At 38.2% G+C, this 16,721-nt stretch overlaps 1 protein-coding gene across 1 annotated transcript in view; it reads left to right on the top strand.

The window, feature by feature from the left end:
• Positions 1 to 16,721, top strand: part of ascc3 (activating signal cointegrator 1 complex subunit 3) — a 407,454-nt gene that overhangs the window by 322,178 nt on the left and 68,555 nt on the right. The window contains exons 5-10 of the mRNA XM_062063751.1: positions 1 to 25; positions 1,268 to 1,469; positions 5,190 to 5,325; positions 6,437 to 6,562; positions 12,732 to 12,935; positions 15,989 to 16,129. The exon at positions 1 to 25 is cut by the window's left edge and continues 102 nt beyond it. Of these exons, the coding sequence (XP_061919735.1) occupies positions 1 to 25; positions 1,268 to 1,469; positions 5,190 to 5,325; positions 6,437 to 6,562; positions 12,732 to 12,935; positions 15,989 to 16,129 (834 nt within the window). The remainder of the gene's footprint in view (positions 26 to 1,267; positions 1,470 to 5,189; positions 5,326 to 6,436; positions 6,563 to 12,731; positions 12,936 to 15,988; positions 16,130 to 16,721) is intronic.

Here is a 16,721-nt window from a genome sequence, read left to right on the forward strand (position 1 = left end):
CAGTCACAATCAGGCTATTTACATGGTAAAACAGTTTTTCTTCCTTTCATATTGCCGTAGCAACCACTATGGGTTCACTTTTCCTTCTACAAACAATGACATTCTAATTCCAAATAAATTCCAGAAATGTGTCTGCTCCTTGCGGCACTTTGCCAAACATTTTCCCAACTCTGGTATTACGATTCTCACAGTTGTACTGCCAATAACTCACAGATGGCACACTAACAAACAAACAACACACTTTGTTTGTGTACAGCCAATATGCCTGAAGGTTTTATTGACAATCAAACTATGAATATTATTAGATATATTGTCAACTGGTGTATTTTTTGAAACAACCCCCGAAAATAGACAATTTGAATTTGTCCCATATTATTAACTAGGCCTGGATCGATAACAAATTTTGCTGGACAACTTATTGTCCCACATTGCTAATAAAACTATATTATCAACATTATTTTAAGACCAAATTAAGCACAAATGTAATCATATTATAGAATAATTATTCAAATAACCCTTTTAAACGCAATAAACTTTTATTTCTCATTACAGTAGCATTTTTTTACCATTGTAACTGGAAGGGCAAACACTTTGTTATCCTAAAAGTCCTAAAAAGAAACAAACAATGACAATAAAGTTGACTATCAATCTTTGTTACTAAAAAATTGAATAAATAAAAATTTAACATCTTGAAGTCCTCAAATGGAAAAAATTGATCCAGTGTTATTTATTTTTTATTTATTTATTTATTTTTGTCCCTCACTTTCCAAGAAATTGAGCATACTTGACTGTCTGTCCATGTTTATGGGCTCATCTTGGTCATCCAATTGTAATTAATCATTTAAAGCTGACATTTCCCACACCGAACATTTGGCTTTTTAATAATATTTTTTCTTCCTAATTTTTGTTATTTTATGGCGCTTCTGACTTGCGGCGAGCAAGGCTCGCTCTCTGTGCATCCTGTGTGTGTAAGCTAACGATCCAGCGTTCTCCCACCGAGGCAAAGCTTGTGGAAGACTGACAAAAGGGGTGCACTCTTTTCATTTAATTATGCTATTAAATAAACGCCCCCAGGTATGGATAGCGATGCGCGGAGTAAACCCTCTTGCACCCTTTTTGAAAACGAGAAAAAAAGAAAACAAAGTCGCACATGTATGGCAAATTATCCACCCAAAGTCATCTATCTCATTTTCATTTATTGTTGCGACTAATTGATTTATTGATTTATCAGCCCAGATATATTATTAACTCTAGAATCCTCCTCCAGATGCTGGCCGAAAAGGCACTGATGATGTTTCAAGGCCTACCTATGGCTGCCAAGTGACCGTCCAGTCGGAACAAGAAAAACAGTTGATGAAGATATTCCGCAGGGAGGACAAGAGAGAGAGGAAGAAGGGGAAAGGAACAGATGATGTGGAATGCTCTGATGCTATCATGAACTTTGACCCCAGAGAGATGAGAGCCCAGCGGTACATTAGCTATCAAGTCTTGCTCTTGTTTTGTTTTTTTCTCTTCAGTTGTCTTGGCTCTCCATTCTGCTTTGTGTGTGCTCTTACGAAAACTGACAAGCTTCAGTATTTTCATTGGCGTTACGTAAATTGCATCCGAGAGTTTATTTCATGAAATAGATTTTATTTGGAGGCATAGGTAAAGTGTTGCTTTAAGACAAATGAATTGCAGTATTAAGTCGCAGGTTGTCAAGGAGGCACACCATTTTATAGGGATGTGAGTCTTACAACAAGTCATTATTCAATTAAACTCCGATTCTTAGGGTGACGATTCGATTTTAAATTGATTGTCGATTCAACACTATTCTCGCAATTTAGTACCGTATTTTTCGGAGTATAAGTCGCTCCGGAGTATAAGTCGCTCCCGCCGAAAATGCATAATAAAGAAGGAAAAAAACCTGTATAAGTCGCACTGGAGTATAAATCGCATTTTTTGGGTAAATTTATTTGATAAAACCCAACACCAAGAATAGACATTTGAAAGGCAATTTAAAATAAATAAAGAATAGTGAACAACAGGCTGAATAAGTGTACGTTATATGACGCATAAAAAACCAACTGAGAACGTGCCTGGTATGTTAACGTAACATATTGTGGTAAGAGTCATTCAAATACCGGTAACTATAACATATAGAACATGCTATAAGTTTACCAAACAATCTGTCACTCCTAATCGCTAAATCCGAGATAAAATCTTATACGTCTAGTCTCTTACGTGAATGAGCTAAATAATATTATTTGATATTTTACGGTAATGTGTTAATAATTTCACACATAAGTCGCTCCTGTGTATAAGTCGCACCCCCAGCCAAACTATGAAAAAAACTGTGACTTATAGTCCGAAAAATACGGTATATACCGGTAATTATAATAAAACCTCTTTAAAACAGAGTTTTTGATTTTATGTAACATAGCAATATTTTTTGCCACCTTTGTCTTAAGTATATTTATGTACAGTTTCCAATTTAATTTATCATCTATATAGATTCCCAAAAATGTTGTTGACTACACCCTTTCTATCTCCATATCATAAATTCTTATATGACACTGTATGTTATTTTTCCTATTTCCAAAAATTATATATTTTGTTTTATTTAGGTTGATTGACAGTTTATTGGCATCAAACCATTGCTTTAGTATGTGGAGTTCACTCTCTACAGTCTCTAAGAGTTGGCAAAGGTCTTGCCCAGAACAGTACAGACTTGTATCGTCAGCAAAGAGAATACAGTTGAGTTTTTTAAAGATTTTGCAGATATCATTAATATACAATAAAAACAATTTTGGTCCCAATACAGAACCCTGGGGTACTCCATGTGTTATAATCTGGTTATCTGAATCTACATTTTTCATATGCACATACTGTTCTCTGCCACCAAGATAACTCTTCAACCAATCATGAGCAAGACCTCTAAAACCATATCTCTGCATTTTGTTTAAAAGTAATGTGTGATCGATGGTGTCAAAGGCCTTGCTCAGGTCAATAAAAACGCCAACAACAAACTCCCTCTTATCAATTGCAGGTAACCACTGCAATTGATAAGAGGGACCACTGCAATTGATAAGAGGGAGTTTGTTGTTGGCGTTTTTATTGACCTGAGCAAGGCCTTTGACACCATCGATCACACATTACTTTTAAACAAAATGCAGAGATATGGTTTTAGAGGTCTTGCTCATGAAGTGTTCAACTTCAGCCTAAACCCTTTCAGTCTGCAACATTTTCATTTTCAATCTATGAATGTACAACTGTTTGTTTATTTTGTTGACGATTGACCGAAGAAATAATAATAAACTAATAAACTAAAACCAGTTATAAACTGTATACTGTATGGCATGCAGCTAATAAGCATAGCCTAAAACATATTTTTAAAAATGTATTCTAATCCTAATACTGTATACATTAAGGGCAACAATAGCACCCAAATCTCCTGACGGGGATTGATAAAATATTTCTGATCGATTCATTTATTGGCCAAGTATGTTTAACACACAATGAATCTGACTTAGTGGGATGTGTTTTCCTTGTTCAATGCAAGAAACAAAGAAAAACGCATTAACAATGATAGAGCACAGGACCGTTATTAAAAATCTATGAGACAGCACAGTACAGTTAATAGGAATCGTGATTTGGTTGTGAATAGCAAGGATGCGGTTACACATCAATGCCTTCTTCATCTAAGTCAGGAGTGCACCAACTATTTGCCTCCAATAGCCAAAGTGATAATGTACCAACAGGCCATAGGCCAAACTTTATGAATGAAACACAAATTGCTAACAAGTTCCTCCTATATATAGTATCAATAACAATGATAGATGGCAACTGGTTTGCCGACTTGTTAATCTTGCGAACATGTCGTCAATGATTGTGTGAGTGTAAAGGGTGTCCCAAACGTTTTCATTTCCGATACAATACTGATATTAATCCGATCCAATATCAGCAAGAATCCGACATAATCTATATTATTTAGTAGTGTGGAATGTTAGAAAAGGATCAATCCAGGGAAATTAGTCAAACAGAGAACAATAGTGGGTATGAAAAACACTAACCTATTTGTTATTACCTGTCAGGAATAGACTTATGCCTTCTTTAAGTCGAAGTGGAGCGGTAATTGTTTTTTGTGACACCTTGTGATCATAAAAATGTATGAAGTTGATTGATTGATTGATTGAAACTTTTATTAGTAGATTGCACAGTGAAGTACATATTCCGTACAATTGACCACTAAATGGTAACACCCGAATAAGTTTTTCAACTTGTTTAAGTCGGGGTCCACTTAAATTGATTCATGATACAGATATATACTATTTTCATAATACAGTAATCACACAAGATAATCATCAGAGTATATACATTGAATTATTTACATTATTTACAATCCGGGTTGTGGGATATGGGGGGCGGGGGGGATTAGGTTTGGTTGGTATCAACACTTCAGTCATCAACAATTGCATCATCAGAGAAATGGACATTTAAACTCATGACACAGCCAGTTAAATGATGCAGCCGCGTTTGTTACTGGATACTTTCTAATACGCTCCCGCCTTGGAGACTTTGTATATATAAGTAATGTGCAACTATAAGTATTTGATACTTGTTTTTTTATTGACAAATGTGCTGTTTTGATTGTTCAATCATTATTACGTATGTCTAGCTTGTGTGCTTAGCTGTTGTGTAGCTGCTAGTTCCTAGTAGCCTATAGCCTAGCATGTTTACCTTTTGTAAATGACTTCACTAAAATGGAATAACTTGAGTGTTTATTGGAGGACATTTAGATATTAACTGGCTGTCCAGCTTTTCACAAGTAAACATGCCGCAGGACTGCTGGTAGTAAAACTAATATTGGAAAGTTTAGATGTAAGCCAATATAATCTAAAACTTGTTTTTTTTATGCTGATATAGGACTGATATGTGATATCAATATTGGATCAGGGTACCCCTAGTGAGTTTAAAAGGTCAGTAATACATTTGGAAGCCACCCTTTGGTGGGCCAAATCAAACAACTCGCCGGTCCAAATTTGGCACCACTGATTAAAGTGATTGGTCATAAAATGGATGATGTTTTTAAAAAATTGTCCTGTCTCTGTCCTCCTGGCTCGTTCATACCGAGTTGTTTCTTATTAAATGCTTTAATGACACTTACAGTTGTGTAAAGCATGTTAAACTGTGTTTTGTTTTTCATACAGGGAGCATGCTCTGTTGACTGCCCGCCAGGAACCTGTGCTTTGTAGAGACAGAGTGCATGAACGGATCAAATACCCAAATGTCTATGACAGCTACGCTGAGGCCGCAAAGACACCTGCCTTTGTCGGAGGAGCTAGGGTAAGCAATAATGAATATGTTTGGGTTTGTGCATATGTATAAGATTATTATGCAGTGTTTCTTGTAATTGACAATGAAATGAGTAAAAAAATAATAGATTAATGTTCTTTTTTGTCTCGATTTAAAATAATTGAAAGCTTCTGTAATGTAATTTTTACTTTTGTAATTTATTTAAATGTATTTAAAGTATGTGATTATCCGTGGTGGTAAAATAACACGTTTACCTTGTTTAAATGTTTAAAATGTTGATTTTTAGCAATATAGGCCATACATTAATAACATTTTTCACACAAACCTTTGATAGTTGTACCACATTGAAAAGCCAATCATCCATAATGTTTGAAGAATATTTAATTTCAATCATTCAGTTGAGTGAATGGGAAATGTGCGTAATCAACACTCTACATATCCTTTACTTTTATCTTTCTTGCACATTTTAAACCATTTTTGAAACATTTTATATTTATGAATTTAATGTTTACGTTTTTTAAACTGTAAATAAGCATATTTACACCGTAAGAGGAGCGGTTTCAGTCGCATTGTGTATAGTGACTTTAAATGGCCATCCATCCATTCTCTACCCCTTGTCTCTCTCTGGGTCACGGGGGTGGCTGGAGCCTATCCCAGCTGCATTCAGGCAGAAGGTGGGGTACACCCTGGACAAGTCACTATCTCATCGCAGGGCCAACACAGATAGACTGACAACATTCACACTCACATAAACACACTAAGGCCAATTGAGTGTTACCAATCAACCTATCCCTAGGTGCATGTCTTTGGAGGTGGGAGAAAGCCGGAGTACCCAAAGAGAACCCACTCAGTCACGGGAACAACATGCAAACTCCACACAGAAAGACCCCGAGCCCAGGGATCGAACCCAGGACTTTCTTTTAATTTATTCCAAAACGTGTTAGACATAACCTATGTTGCGTTACTAATCTGGGTCTGAGGACGTTAATAACTATGGATGTAAATAACTAGTTTTGTCAGAATTTTTGTGTATTTAAATTTGTGTACATGAAGTTGTTAGTGTATCCTTTATTATTTTTAACAAACCCCAATACTATAATACAAACGATTATTTACTATACATTTTATATGTTGCATCCAGATGCTGCTTCCTGAGGGAATCCGCAGAAATAATGTTAAAATGTATGAAGAAGTGGAAATCCCACCCAATGAGCCCCTACCTATTGGATTTGAAGAGAAACCCATCTACATCTCTCAACTGGATGAGGTAAGAGAAATGGAACTCTTTAGTTTTTGCCCTTGTTTAACACAGTTAAGTGGTTCCGGTGAATACATTTCTGTGATGTAGGAATTATTCATTATAAATCAAATATTTTCATAGCTATAGAATTGCAAATATAGTTTTTAACAATGTAAGAGCCCTTTTAACACCCGCACAGTCATCTTTACACTTGTTTAATACAATCAAGTAGATTTAATAATAGAATATAGGACATATACTTTACTGACTTTAGGTGCCATGGTCTGATCTCGTGGCCAGTACTACTGTACTTGTGATCTTTTTAGTTCATTTAGCCATTTTTATGCTTAAAAATAATTTGGTATAAAAATAAGTAGGAAAAACTAACTAGAACATAATAGATTTGTTAGCCCCCCCCCCCCCCAAGACGTCCTAAATGTGCCTACTTTTGATACCTAGGGGCCATTTGCAAATGTTTAATTCCAAAAGTACAATGACAAAAAACACACACAAAAAGTGGAATAAAAGAGCAAATATAGGTGTAAAGAAACGGGAAAAAGCAGAAATGTTAATGCTGGAAACTTGGGATGCTTGGTGTATTCTTTTAAGCCAGTACTGATCCAGATACATTTCTGCTTCTCAAGAACAATACCGATAACTGAGTAACCTATTCATATGTATAATTTTTTACATGTAGTTTGTGCACAGCTTTCTTTGTGACTGGCTTTTGGGCAGCTTCTTCAGCACAAGGCTGCTTCAAAAGCTTTCGAAACCCCGTCATCACAATGCTAGTGTTTCAGCTGGCTGATAAGGTTTGATGTGTTGATGCGTGATAGTTTTTTCCCCTCTTCACGGAACGTTTGCTGAACATTTGTTGCAAATAGCACTCAAAATGTCTCCCGCTGAAACAATAAAGTCCCATATTTGCCTTACATGTTTACAATGAGAGAGTATAGAGATGGTCCACAGTTCCACGACCAGGACGAAAACCACAAGCTGCTCCTGAATCCGAGGTTCCACTCCAGTACACCTGAATAGACCTTACCGGTAAGGCTGAGGAGTGTGATCGCACGATAGTTGGAACACACCCTCCGGTTCCCATTCTAAAAGAGAGGAACCTCTGTCAATCCAGAGGTATCGCCCCCGATGTCCACGCAATGTTGCAGAGTCTTGTCAACCACGACAGCCCCACAGCATCCAGAGCCTTAAGGAACTCTGGGCGGATCGCATCCACCCCCGGGGTCTTGCCACCGAGGAACTTTCTAACTACCACGGCAACCTCAGCCCCAGAAATAGGAGAGCCCACCACAAATTCCCCAGGCACTGCTTCCTCATAGGAAGCTGTGAGGTGAGATTAGGGAGGTCTTCGAAGTATTCCCTCTACCAATCCACCACATCCGCAGTCGAGGTCAGCAGCATCCACAGTGTTGACAGTGCACCGCTTCCCCCTCCTGAGTCAGTGGATGGTGGTCCAGAATCGCTTCGAAGGGTCCTTGAGGGTGCATGGGAGTTTGTCCAACCAGTCTACATGCGCTTTGTGTACCTGTGGGGAGTGCTCAGAGAGTATGGGGTATCGGACTGTCTGATTGTGGCTGTCCGCTCCCTGTATGATCAGTGTCAGAGCTTGGTCCGCATTGCCGACAGTAAGTCGGACCCGTTTTCAGTGAGGGTTGTACTGCACCAGGGTTGCCCTTTGTCACTGATTCTGTTCATAACTTTTATGGACATAATTTCTAGGCGCAGTCAGAGCGTTGAGGGGATCCGGTTTGGTGGCTGCAGGATTATGTCTCTGCTTTTTGCAGATGATGTGGTCCTAATGGCTTCATCTGGCCAGGATCTTCAGCGCTCCCTTAATCGGTTCGCAGCCGAGTGTGAAGCGACTGGGATGAGAATCTGCACTTCCAAGTCCGAGTCAATGGTTCTTGCCCGGAAAAGGGTAGCGTGCCATCTCCGGATTGGGGAAGAGATCTTGCCCCAAGTGGAGGAGTTCAAGTACCTCGGAGTCTTTTTTCATTAATGAGAGAAGGGTTGATTGTGAGATCGACAGACGGATCGGTGCGGCCTCTTCAGTAATGCGGACACTGTATCAATCCGTTATGATAAAGAAGGAGCTGAGTCAGAAGGCAAAGCTCTCAATTTACCGGTCGATCTACATTCCAATCCTCACCTATGGTCATGAGCTTTGGGTTATGACCGAAAGCACAAGATCAGGCGTATAAGCGGCCGAAATAAGTTTCCTCATCAGGTGGCGGGGCTCTCCCTTAGAGATAGGGTGAGAAACTCTGTCATCCGAGAAGAGTTCAAAGTAAAGCCGCTGCTCCTCCACATCGAGAGGAGCCAGATGGGGTGGGTTTGGGCATCTGGTCAGGATGCCCCCCGGGCGCCTCCCTGGGGAGGTGTTTAGGGCATGTCCGACCGGTGGGAGGCCACGGGGAAGACCCAGGACATGTTGGGAAGATAATATCTCCTCCTTTTTGCTGGCCTGGGAACGCCTCGGAATCCCCCGGGAGGAACTGGACAAGGTGGCTGAGGAGAGGGAAGTCTGGGCTTCTCTGCTTAGGCTGCTGCCCCCTGACCCGACCTCGGATAAGCAAAATAAGATGGATGGATGGTTTACAATGAGAAAAGGAGCCTTTGATATGCTCACCCTAACCTACCTACAACAAAGTATGGTTAAAATTGCCTCGTTGGAGCTATTATTTTTTTAATCGGTTATCAGAACTATTTTTTTTTATATTATTGTATTTACATCTTATAGTAATTCCTTATATGATAATTATCTATCCAATATTTATTATGCACTCACATTAATAACACAACACTGACATACAGGCTGTTTTTTATTTAAAAAAATCTACATATTGTATTAGCTTTGAAAATGAAATAACCCTTTATCTTTGCTGAATTAGCCTCGTCTGAATTAGCCTCATGCAAGTAGTGGCTCTCTTCGTTAGCTGCAGCTTGAAAGTGCCTTACTCTTCTAAAGCACGTGCACATAACACCTACTAAATGATTACTAAGGCTATGTAAGACAGTCTGAAAAATGTGACACTTTTCCTCATCTTCTATTTTGCACATTTGTCATTAATGGACAGCTGTGATGGCTCTCTTGGTTTGGAAGCCTTTGTATGCGCCTTAATAGCTCTAAGAGACCTTGAAAAGCTGAAGCTTTTAAATAAATGAGTCATGTACAAACTATTTCTCAGTTGCACTTGCATTAAAAGCCATTTAATTAACCTAAATAAATATATTATGTGTGTTATGTTTAGTGGTAAGTAGCACTCAGTTATTAGTTATTCTAATTATTCACTTCTGGACAGAAGTGTGAAAATCCAGCTGCAGTACTGTCTGCAATGTCTGCGACAGAGCCTAAAATGATTCCAGATGAATGTAGTCTTAGAGAATAAATACCTTAAACCAGGGGTGGGTAATTAATTTTTACCGGGGGCCGCATGAGCAACCCGAGCACTGCTGGACGGCCACATCGACAATATTTCAATTAAATGTTGCTCAATATTATTTTTGATGTATACCGTAAGATAAATAATAATAATAATAATAATAATAATTAAAAATAATAGTAATACTTCAACATAGTGTGTGTAACAGCATTCCATGACTAATATAAATAAATTAACATGAATAATAAATGACAGTAAAATAAGCACACGTATGACTGAGTGTAACTTTGTGTGGTGTTTGAGTTGTCCGACTTTTTGTGTGGCCATAAACGCACCAGTGGTTTAGTGGTATGCGTGTTGGTGACAGATGACAAGTTGGTTTTGGCCTGGTTTGTACGGCAGAAAATGACTAGTTTTTCGAGATAGAAGTGTTTTACTCATGTTTTTGGTGTGGTTATGTCCGAATATAAACAGTTTTGCTCAATAAAGTGATCGATATAATTCCTGTCCTCGAAGCATCTCGATAGACGTTACAATAATTGAACGGTGTTCAATTGAACGGTGTTGACGAACACCGTTAGGGCCGCTTGTTGTCACTGTCACTCAAAGTTGCATTGCAAAATTACATAGAATAAATATGTTTATTTTGTTTAGAATTCAGATGGGATTTGATTTGGTGCGCGGCATATATTTGCTGTGTGCAGCGGACGCTTGAGCAGTACGCAATTGCGCAGGCACCCACCTTAGAGGGAACGTTGCTTGGCAGTCCATGTCTTGTTGAAAACACGCCATTCGTCATCAACTTTTCTCTTTTTAGCGTCTCGGGTGCAAACCGTGCATCACTTGTCGCTGCATGTGCACCTTCACTCGCAGGTTACACACGGACACACGCCCATAAATAATACTTTTCAAAATAAAAGCAGCACAGTTGTATTGCGCGCACGACATAGATGTTTTTTCAACTTTATTTTGTAATTTGTGATTGCTGCTGTTCACATTCACTCACAATCACGCACACGCATACGTCCACATGGTAGTAATACAAATAACGATTTTCAAAACAAAAGCAGCACCATTGTATTGCACACTCGACATAGATACTTTTTTAAATTTATTTTGTAATTTATAATTGGCCTCACGCAGGCCGGACAGGGATGCACAAAGGGCCGGATGCGGCCCGCGGGCCGCAGAATGCCCAGGTCTGCCTTAAACCTACAATGCAAGGGCTGGTGTGGACAGACAGTTATACAACATTTCCTTTTTTAATATGTATTTTCTTAAATGTTCATTGTTTCACAACCCCAGTGAGATTATAAATTCATTGTTGTCGGCCTGTAGTGGTAATGACAGAAAGGGCTTGTGAAGTACTGCTAAAACATTTTCTAATATCTGATCAGTGTTATTTTGTCAGACAGCTGGTTGTGTGCGCATCGGGTAAATTCACAGCAGATAAACTAAACTCGATCAAAATACAAGTACAAAACTCAATATAAATAGCAAAACAAAGTCTCCTATTATTCCACATTGTCTTTGACCAAGGCTTGTTTTATTATAGCTATATACGTCGTATTAAACATAGCACCAGCTTATTAAATAATAGGCTCTTTAATGTAGAGGGGTGTGTGTCCAAAACACTTCCATGATTGATTATAGTTTGTGACTCTTCTTGCTTTGAGTCTGGTATAGAATCTAATAGTGATTAACAAAAAAAAAAAATAACAATATGATTTTGGGCTGTATCCAAGGCAACACTGTAATTATTCAACATTTTCTCTTAGGTTTGTAGACCTATACTTTTCCTTATTGATACTACTTTATTGATAAAGTAGGGTTCTTCACAGATTGACAATATTCGATCTCAATTCTGTACACTGCTGCTGGAATTAAAATTTTCCTGAAGGAATCAATAAAGTACTATCTATCTATCTATCTATCTATCTATCTATCTATCTATCTATCTATCTATCTATCTATCTATCTATCTATCTATCTATCTATATACATGTGGCTGTGGGGTTGTGGTCAGAAGAGGTCAATATCATGTCGTCATATAGTTTGCATAATTGGCGGTGATGCATATATATTCTTTAAAAAGGCTAATGAAAATATGTGTTATTAGTATTAACATACATATTTTTTAATATCGTTTTGCTCTATTGTATACTGTTGCTGCTTATTGTACAATGTAAAATAGGCTGCAATTTGTTGAACATTTTTGAAGTTTCTAGAGACTTCTCTAATTTTCTCAGTGACATTTTCTTCATGGAAAACAACTTGCAACAAATCTAGCATTTTTTTCTTGTGTTGTTGGAGACTGTACTCGTGTTTTGGAGACTCCTTACTTCTGTCGCTCGATGTCCGCGACAAAAAAAAAAAAAGCTGCAGCGAGCCTCTACTGTCCCAAAACACTCACTGACGTCACACTTATTTAGCGCTGCTACTCCAGCTTAACTTTTTTTACTTGAATGAGCACCACTGTCCTTTTTAAACATCATATCTCGGATGTATTAATGTATGTCAACATTGCAGACATGCTGCCTGCGCTCAAGGCAGTGGTGTGCGGGAGTTTTTTTTTTCTGTGGCCAAATTTTTGGTGAGTCACTGGTCAAATAGGCGTTAATACATCAAATTATACAATATATTACTTAAAATGTGTTTTCACGTAAAAAAAAAACAAGCTTATTTTTTAAGGTGTGGCAGCTTTTATTTTGCTGTGATGGTACACCATGATCAATTACATTTAGGGGAAACCCTACCTACTTATAAATGTTTTCCACTCGTATGTATGCTTTCAGATCGGACAGTTGGTTTTCAAAGGAATGGAGCGCCTTAACAGGATCCAGTCACTGGTGTTTGAGACTGCCTACAACACCAATGAAAACCTACTGATCTGCGCCCCAACTGGTGCTGGCAAGACCAACATTGCCATGCTGACTGTTCTTCACGAGATCCGCCAACACCTGCAGCCTGGCGGCGTCATCAAAAAGGATGAATTCAAGGTCTGAGTGTAGAACAAAATCAAAAGAAATTGTATCTTTTCATCAGAAAACCAAACTAATAACACCTCATCAAAAAACAGAGTGTGTAAAGCTTTTCTGAAACCCTAGTCTAAAAATAAATGCATTTCATAGAATCCAAATTTAAATCTGTAAGGACTTGTACATGTATTTGTTACATTTGGCTGCATTCACACTTGCTGTTCAGTAACCAGGTCTGGAACAACAACAAAAAGGTATGTGCTGCACACTTTAGTTTGTTTACATACTGTATGCATAAAGTCAGGCCATTATTGGGCAGCTTTCAGCTATACAAAATGTTCTCCTTGTCAATCGAAACATCTGGCATGGCTTGCTGACAAACTGAGCCTGCAATTTAAAAGAGCCTTTTCTGTATGGGCATGTTTGTCTAACTAAAGTGTGCATTTTAACATCTCACACACATTCCATCTGTATCACCTTCTGTTTCTGCAAATGACAGGATATACAAGCAAATAATTTAGCAAAAATTTGTAAATATAGGGTTAAATTTGTGTTAAAACATTAACGACAACCCTTCTTTTGACTTGATAAAGCGATGCACAAATATCGATAGCTGTCAACATTTAAGAGGGGGATTTTGGTGACAAATGGGGGAAATAATTAATCTAAATTAATTACATCAATTGGATTTTTTTTTAATTCTTAATCAAAAATTGTTAATCACACATTGTATGGTGGATGAAATTGTTATACATACACTATAATACCGTACATCTGGCAACACTGCATGTGACTTGCCATGCTGCCAGTTGTGAGCCCTGCCCCAGCTTCACAATTGTTGGCTTAGGAGAGGATTTTTTTTTAATGGAAGAAAAACATACTGGAACAAAAATTTGCTGGGAAAGGGGGGCAATATGTATTAGTGCCCTTGGGGAAAAGGGAGGGTTGACAGGTAAAAGCTGTATTTCATGAACTGTCATGGAGAGTGTCCATTTGACTTAATCTATTTAAAGGGGAACTGCACCCGTTTGAAATTATGCCCATTATCAACAATCCCTATGTGAGTCAAGAACACAGTCTTTTTTTCTGTGCGTGCTAAATACTGAAAAACTGCTAGCAATAGGCTGCTAACAATGAAGGCAATTGGGATTGACCTATAAAGCCCTCTAAAAAAACTCCCAACGTTTTATATATACGCTGTGAATATGTATGTAATATAGTAACAGCCACATTCATGATAACATCAAGTAATATTTACAGTATTCTGGTCCCTTTAAGTATTGGTGGAACTTCTTTCCCTGAGCACTTTGATTTAACAAAGTGCATTGCAACAAATGCCACTTTCGTCAACACCAACAGCATTGAGTGTGTTCTGTGTTTGTTAGCATTAATAATGGCGGACTTGGTGATAGAAAAATGAGGATTCAATACATTATCTTTTAGAGACTGAATATACAAAGAATGAGCTACAAGTTTTAGAAAATGGGTGTTGTATCTGCTCTCACTGGGACTGTATGCTGCATCCGACTAATGGGATGTTTGTATCTTTCAGCACAGGACTTGCACTCCCAGTAGTGCTGGTAAATTCAACATACTCAAGTACAAAATGCTGAAAACAAACCATTATCTTGCTTAGTCTTCCGGGCGATGTCTTTGAGTGTGTGTTGAGAGCCAGTATCCACTGACTTAATCTATAGTTTTAGATGGTAAGAAATGGAATTTCGAAGTTGACAAACGTATCTGCTTATGGCCACCACCTTCTACTACTATACACCTGTGAGGCATGATTAATAATCTAGCATTTTTTTATTTTTTCAAACTCAGGTACGATTTAGCAGCAACTTCGTAGCTATCTTACCTTTTGCTAGTGGCCAGAGGAGCAGTGTGAGTATCTCTGTGAGCAAGGCGCTGTTTTACTATGCCAAAAAAGTAGTTTCTCTCTGTTAGCTTTTACAATAACAATGTTGCTAATACTTGGTTATTATGCATGTCACAGCATGTAAATGAAGCATTGTTGGTGTTTTTAGAGGGCTTTATAGGTGGAATGAATTACTCCCTATTGCTAGCCGCTTTTCATTATTTAGATGCACAAAAAAGAAAAGTACGTGTTTTCTTGTCTGACATAAGGATTGTGAATGATCGACAAAATAAAATAAAAATTGCAGTTCCCCTCTTATTTAACAATGTAAATACAGTGAGACATGTAATGTTGGGATAGGGTGACACAGGTATGTTTCAATATGAGTCAAAAGTATGTTTAGTATTTTTATCAATCATAAGCAAATTTTATTTAAGACAGGTGTGATTGAGAAATGCCAATTGAAATTACATTTGAACGCTTGGCAAAATGAAACGCTGTTGAAAAACAAACGTATCTTATTTCAGAAGCAGGTTTTTTTCTGAAACATTCTTACTGAAACAAATTACTGTTGGACTGAATGAGGAGTGCTGCATGAATTCAGGCCTTTTTTCAACCATTGGAACGTTATTATTTAAAATACTGGATGTGTTTCGAGGTTATTCAAGGTCGCTATAATGCCCACTGAGCTCTCTGCATGCTGCAAAATAGAATTGAATTGTTGACCAATGGACCTAAAAGAGTGCTCTGATGAATCACAACTCGGCTGTATGTGCAATTTCAGCCTGTACGTTGCTAACCTAGGAAAGAGGGCACCAGCATGCCCTTTCCAAAGAAAGCAAAGCAGGCGATATTAAAGTATATGTTGCAGAATTTTTGTGTAAAAAGTTTCAGCAGATGTCAAATCACTCAAAGAGTATCAGAATGCGTCCTTAAATTCATATTGTCAAACCAAGCACAAACTAAATAAATTATTCAGACAGGCTAAGACTTTGTTGTCTTTGAAGGCCTGTCCACACGTCGGCTCTTCTGTTGACACACTGACAAAAACACTTTATCTACCTCACTGAGCTTTGCAGGTGGAAGTGCCTGCTGTTATCAACAGTAGATTTCAGATTGTGCTGATTGTCTTGACCAACATCCCCAGTCCAATGTAACTTGCTCTGGTTTCCATCCTTTTTGTTTATTGTATCTCTCTCTGTTTTTGTGGCTGCAGATAGTGTATGTTGCTCCAATGAAGGCCTTGGCAGCTGAAATGACTAAGTACTTCAGTAAACGATTGGAGCCTCTGGGCATCACCGTCAAAGAACTCACTGGTGACATGCAGTTAACTAAAGGGGAGATCCTTCGAACACAGGTACAAACACACACAAAACGCCTAGTGGCTCAGTGATAAACCTGTAAATCAAATAAACCAAAACTGCAAATTACCCATGTATTATAGTTGTATCCACTATGGCAACAGCCCATTTATACAGATGTATTTATCTAAAATCTGTTGTTCGCTGTTTTGTCATATAAGCAAGCCACACTGCATGACATGAAATGGGGAGAAAGTTTACTGGAATTTACATTGAATCATGGGTGTGGAAGAGCAATTATCAGGCTCTAAACATAGCATCATTGCATCACTGTACCTCTTCAGGTGGTTGTACCTCAAATTCTCTTCCATCTCCATGTTTGCCACCGACCATTGTGGCCTTTTGGGATGAAAGGGATTACTCATCAATAAACTGTGGTAGCATTTGTGTTATCATACCGTTTTTAGTACTCACTCTGAATAAAGAGCTTATTCTACTTAAGGGGATTTACCACAGGTGTCAAACTCTAGGCCCGGGGGCCCGCTACATCATGTTATGTGGCCGGTGAAAGTCTGGCAATAATAAGACACTTCATCTTTCTTTCTTTCTGCCTTTCTATCTTTCTTTTTTCTCTTTTTTTTGTCTTTC

The sequence above is a fragment of the Entelurus aequoreus genome, linkage group LG11 (genome assembly GCF_033978785.1).
Source record: "Entelurus aequoreus isolate RoL-2023_Sb linkage group LG11, RoL_Eaeq_v1.1, whole genome shotgun sequence".
Classification (NCBI taxonomy): domain Eukaryota; kingdom Metazoa; phylum Chordata; class Actinopteri; order Syngnathiformes; family Syngnathidae; genus Entelurus; species Entelurus aequoreus.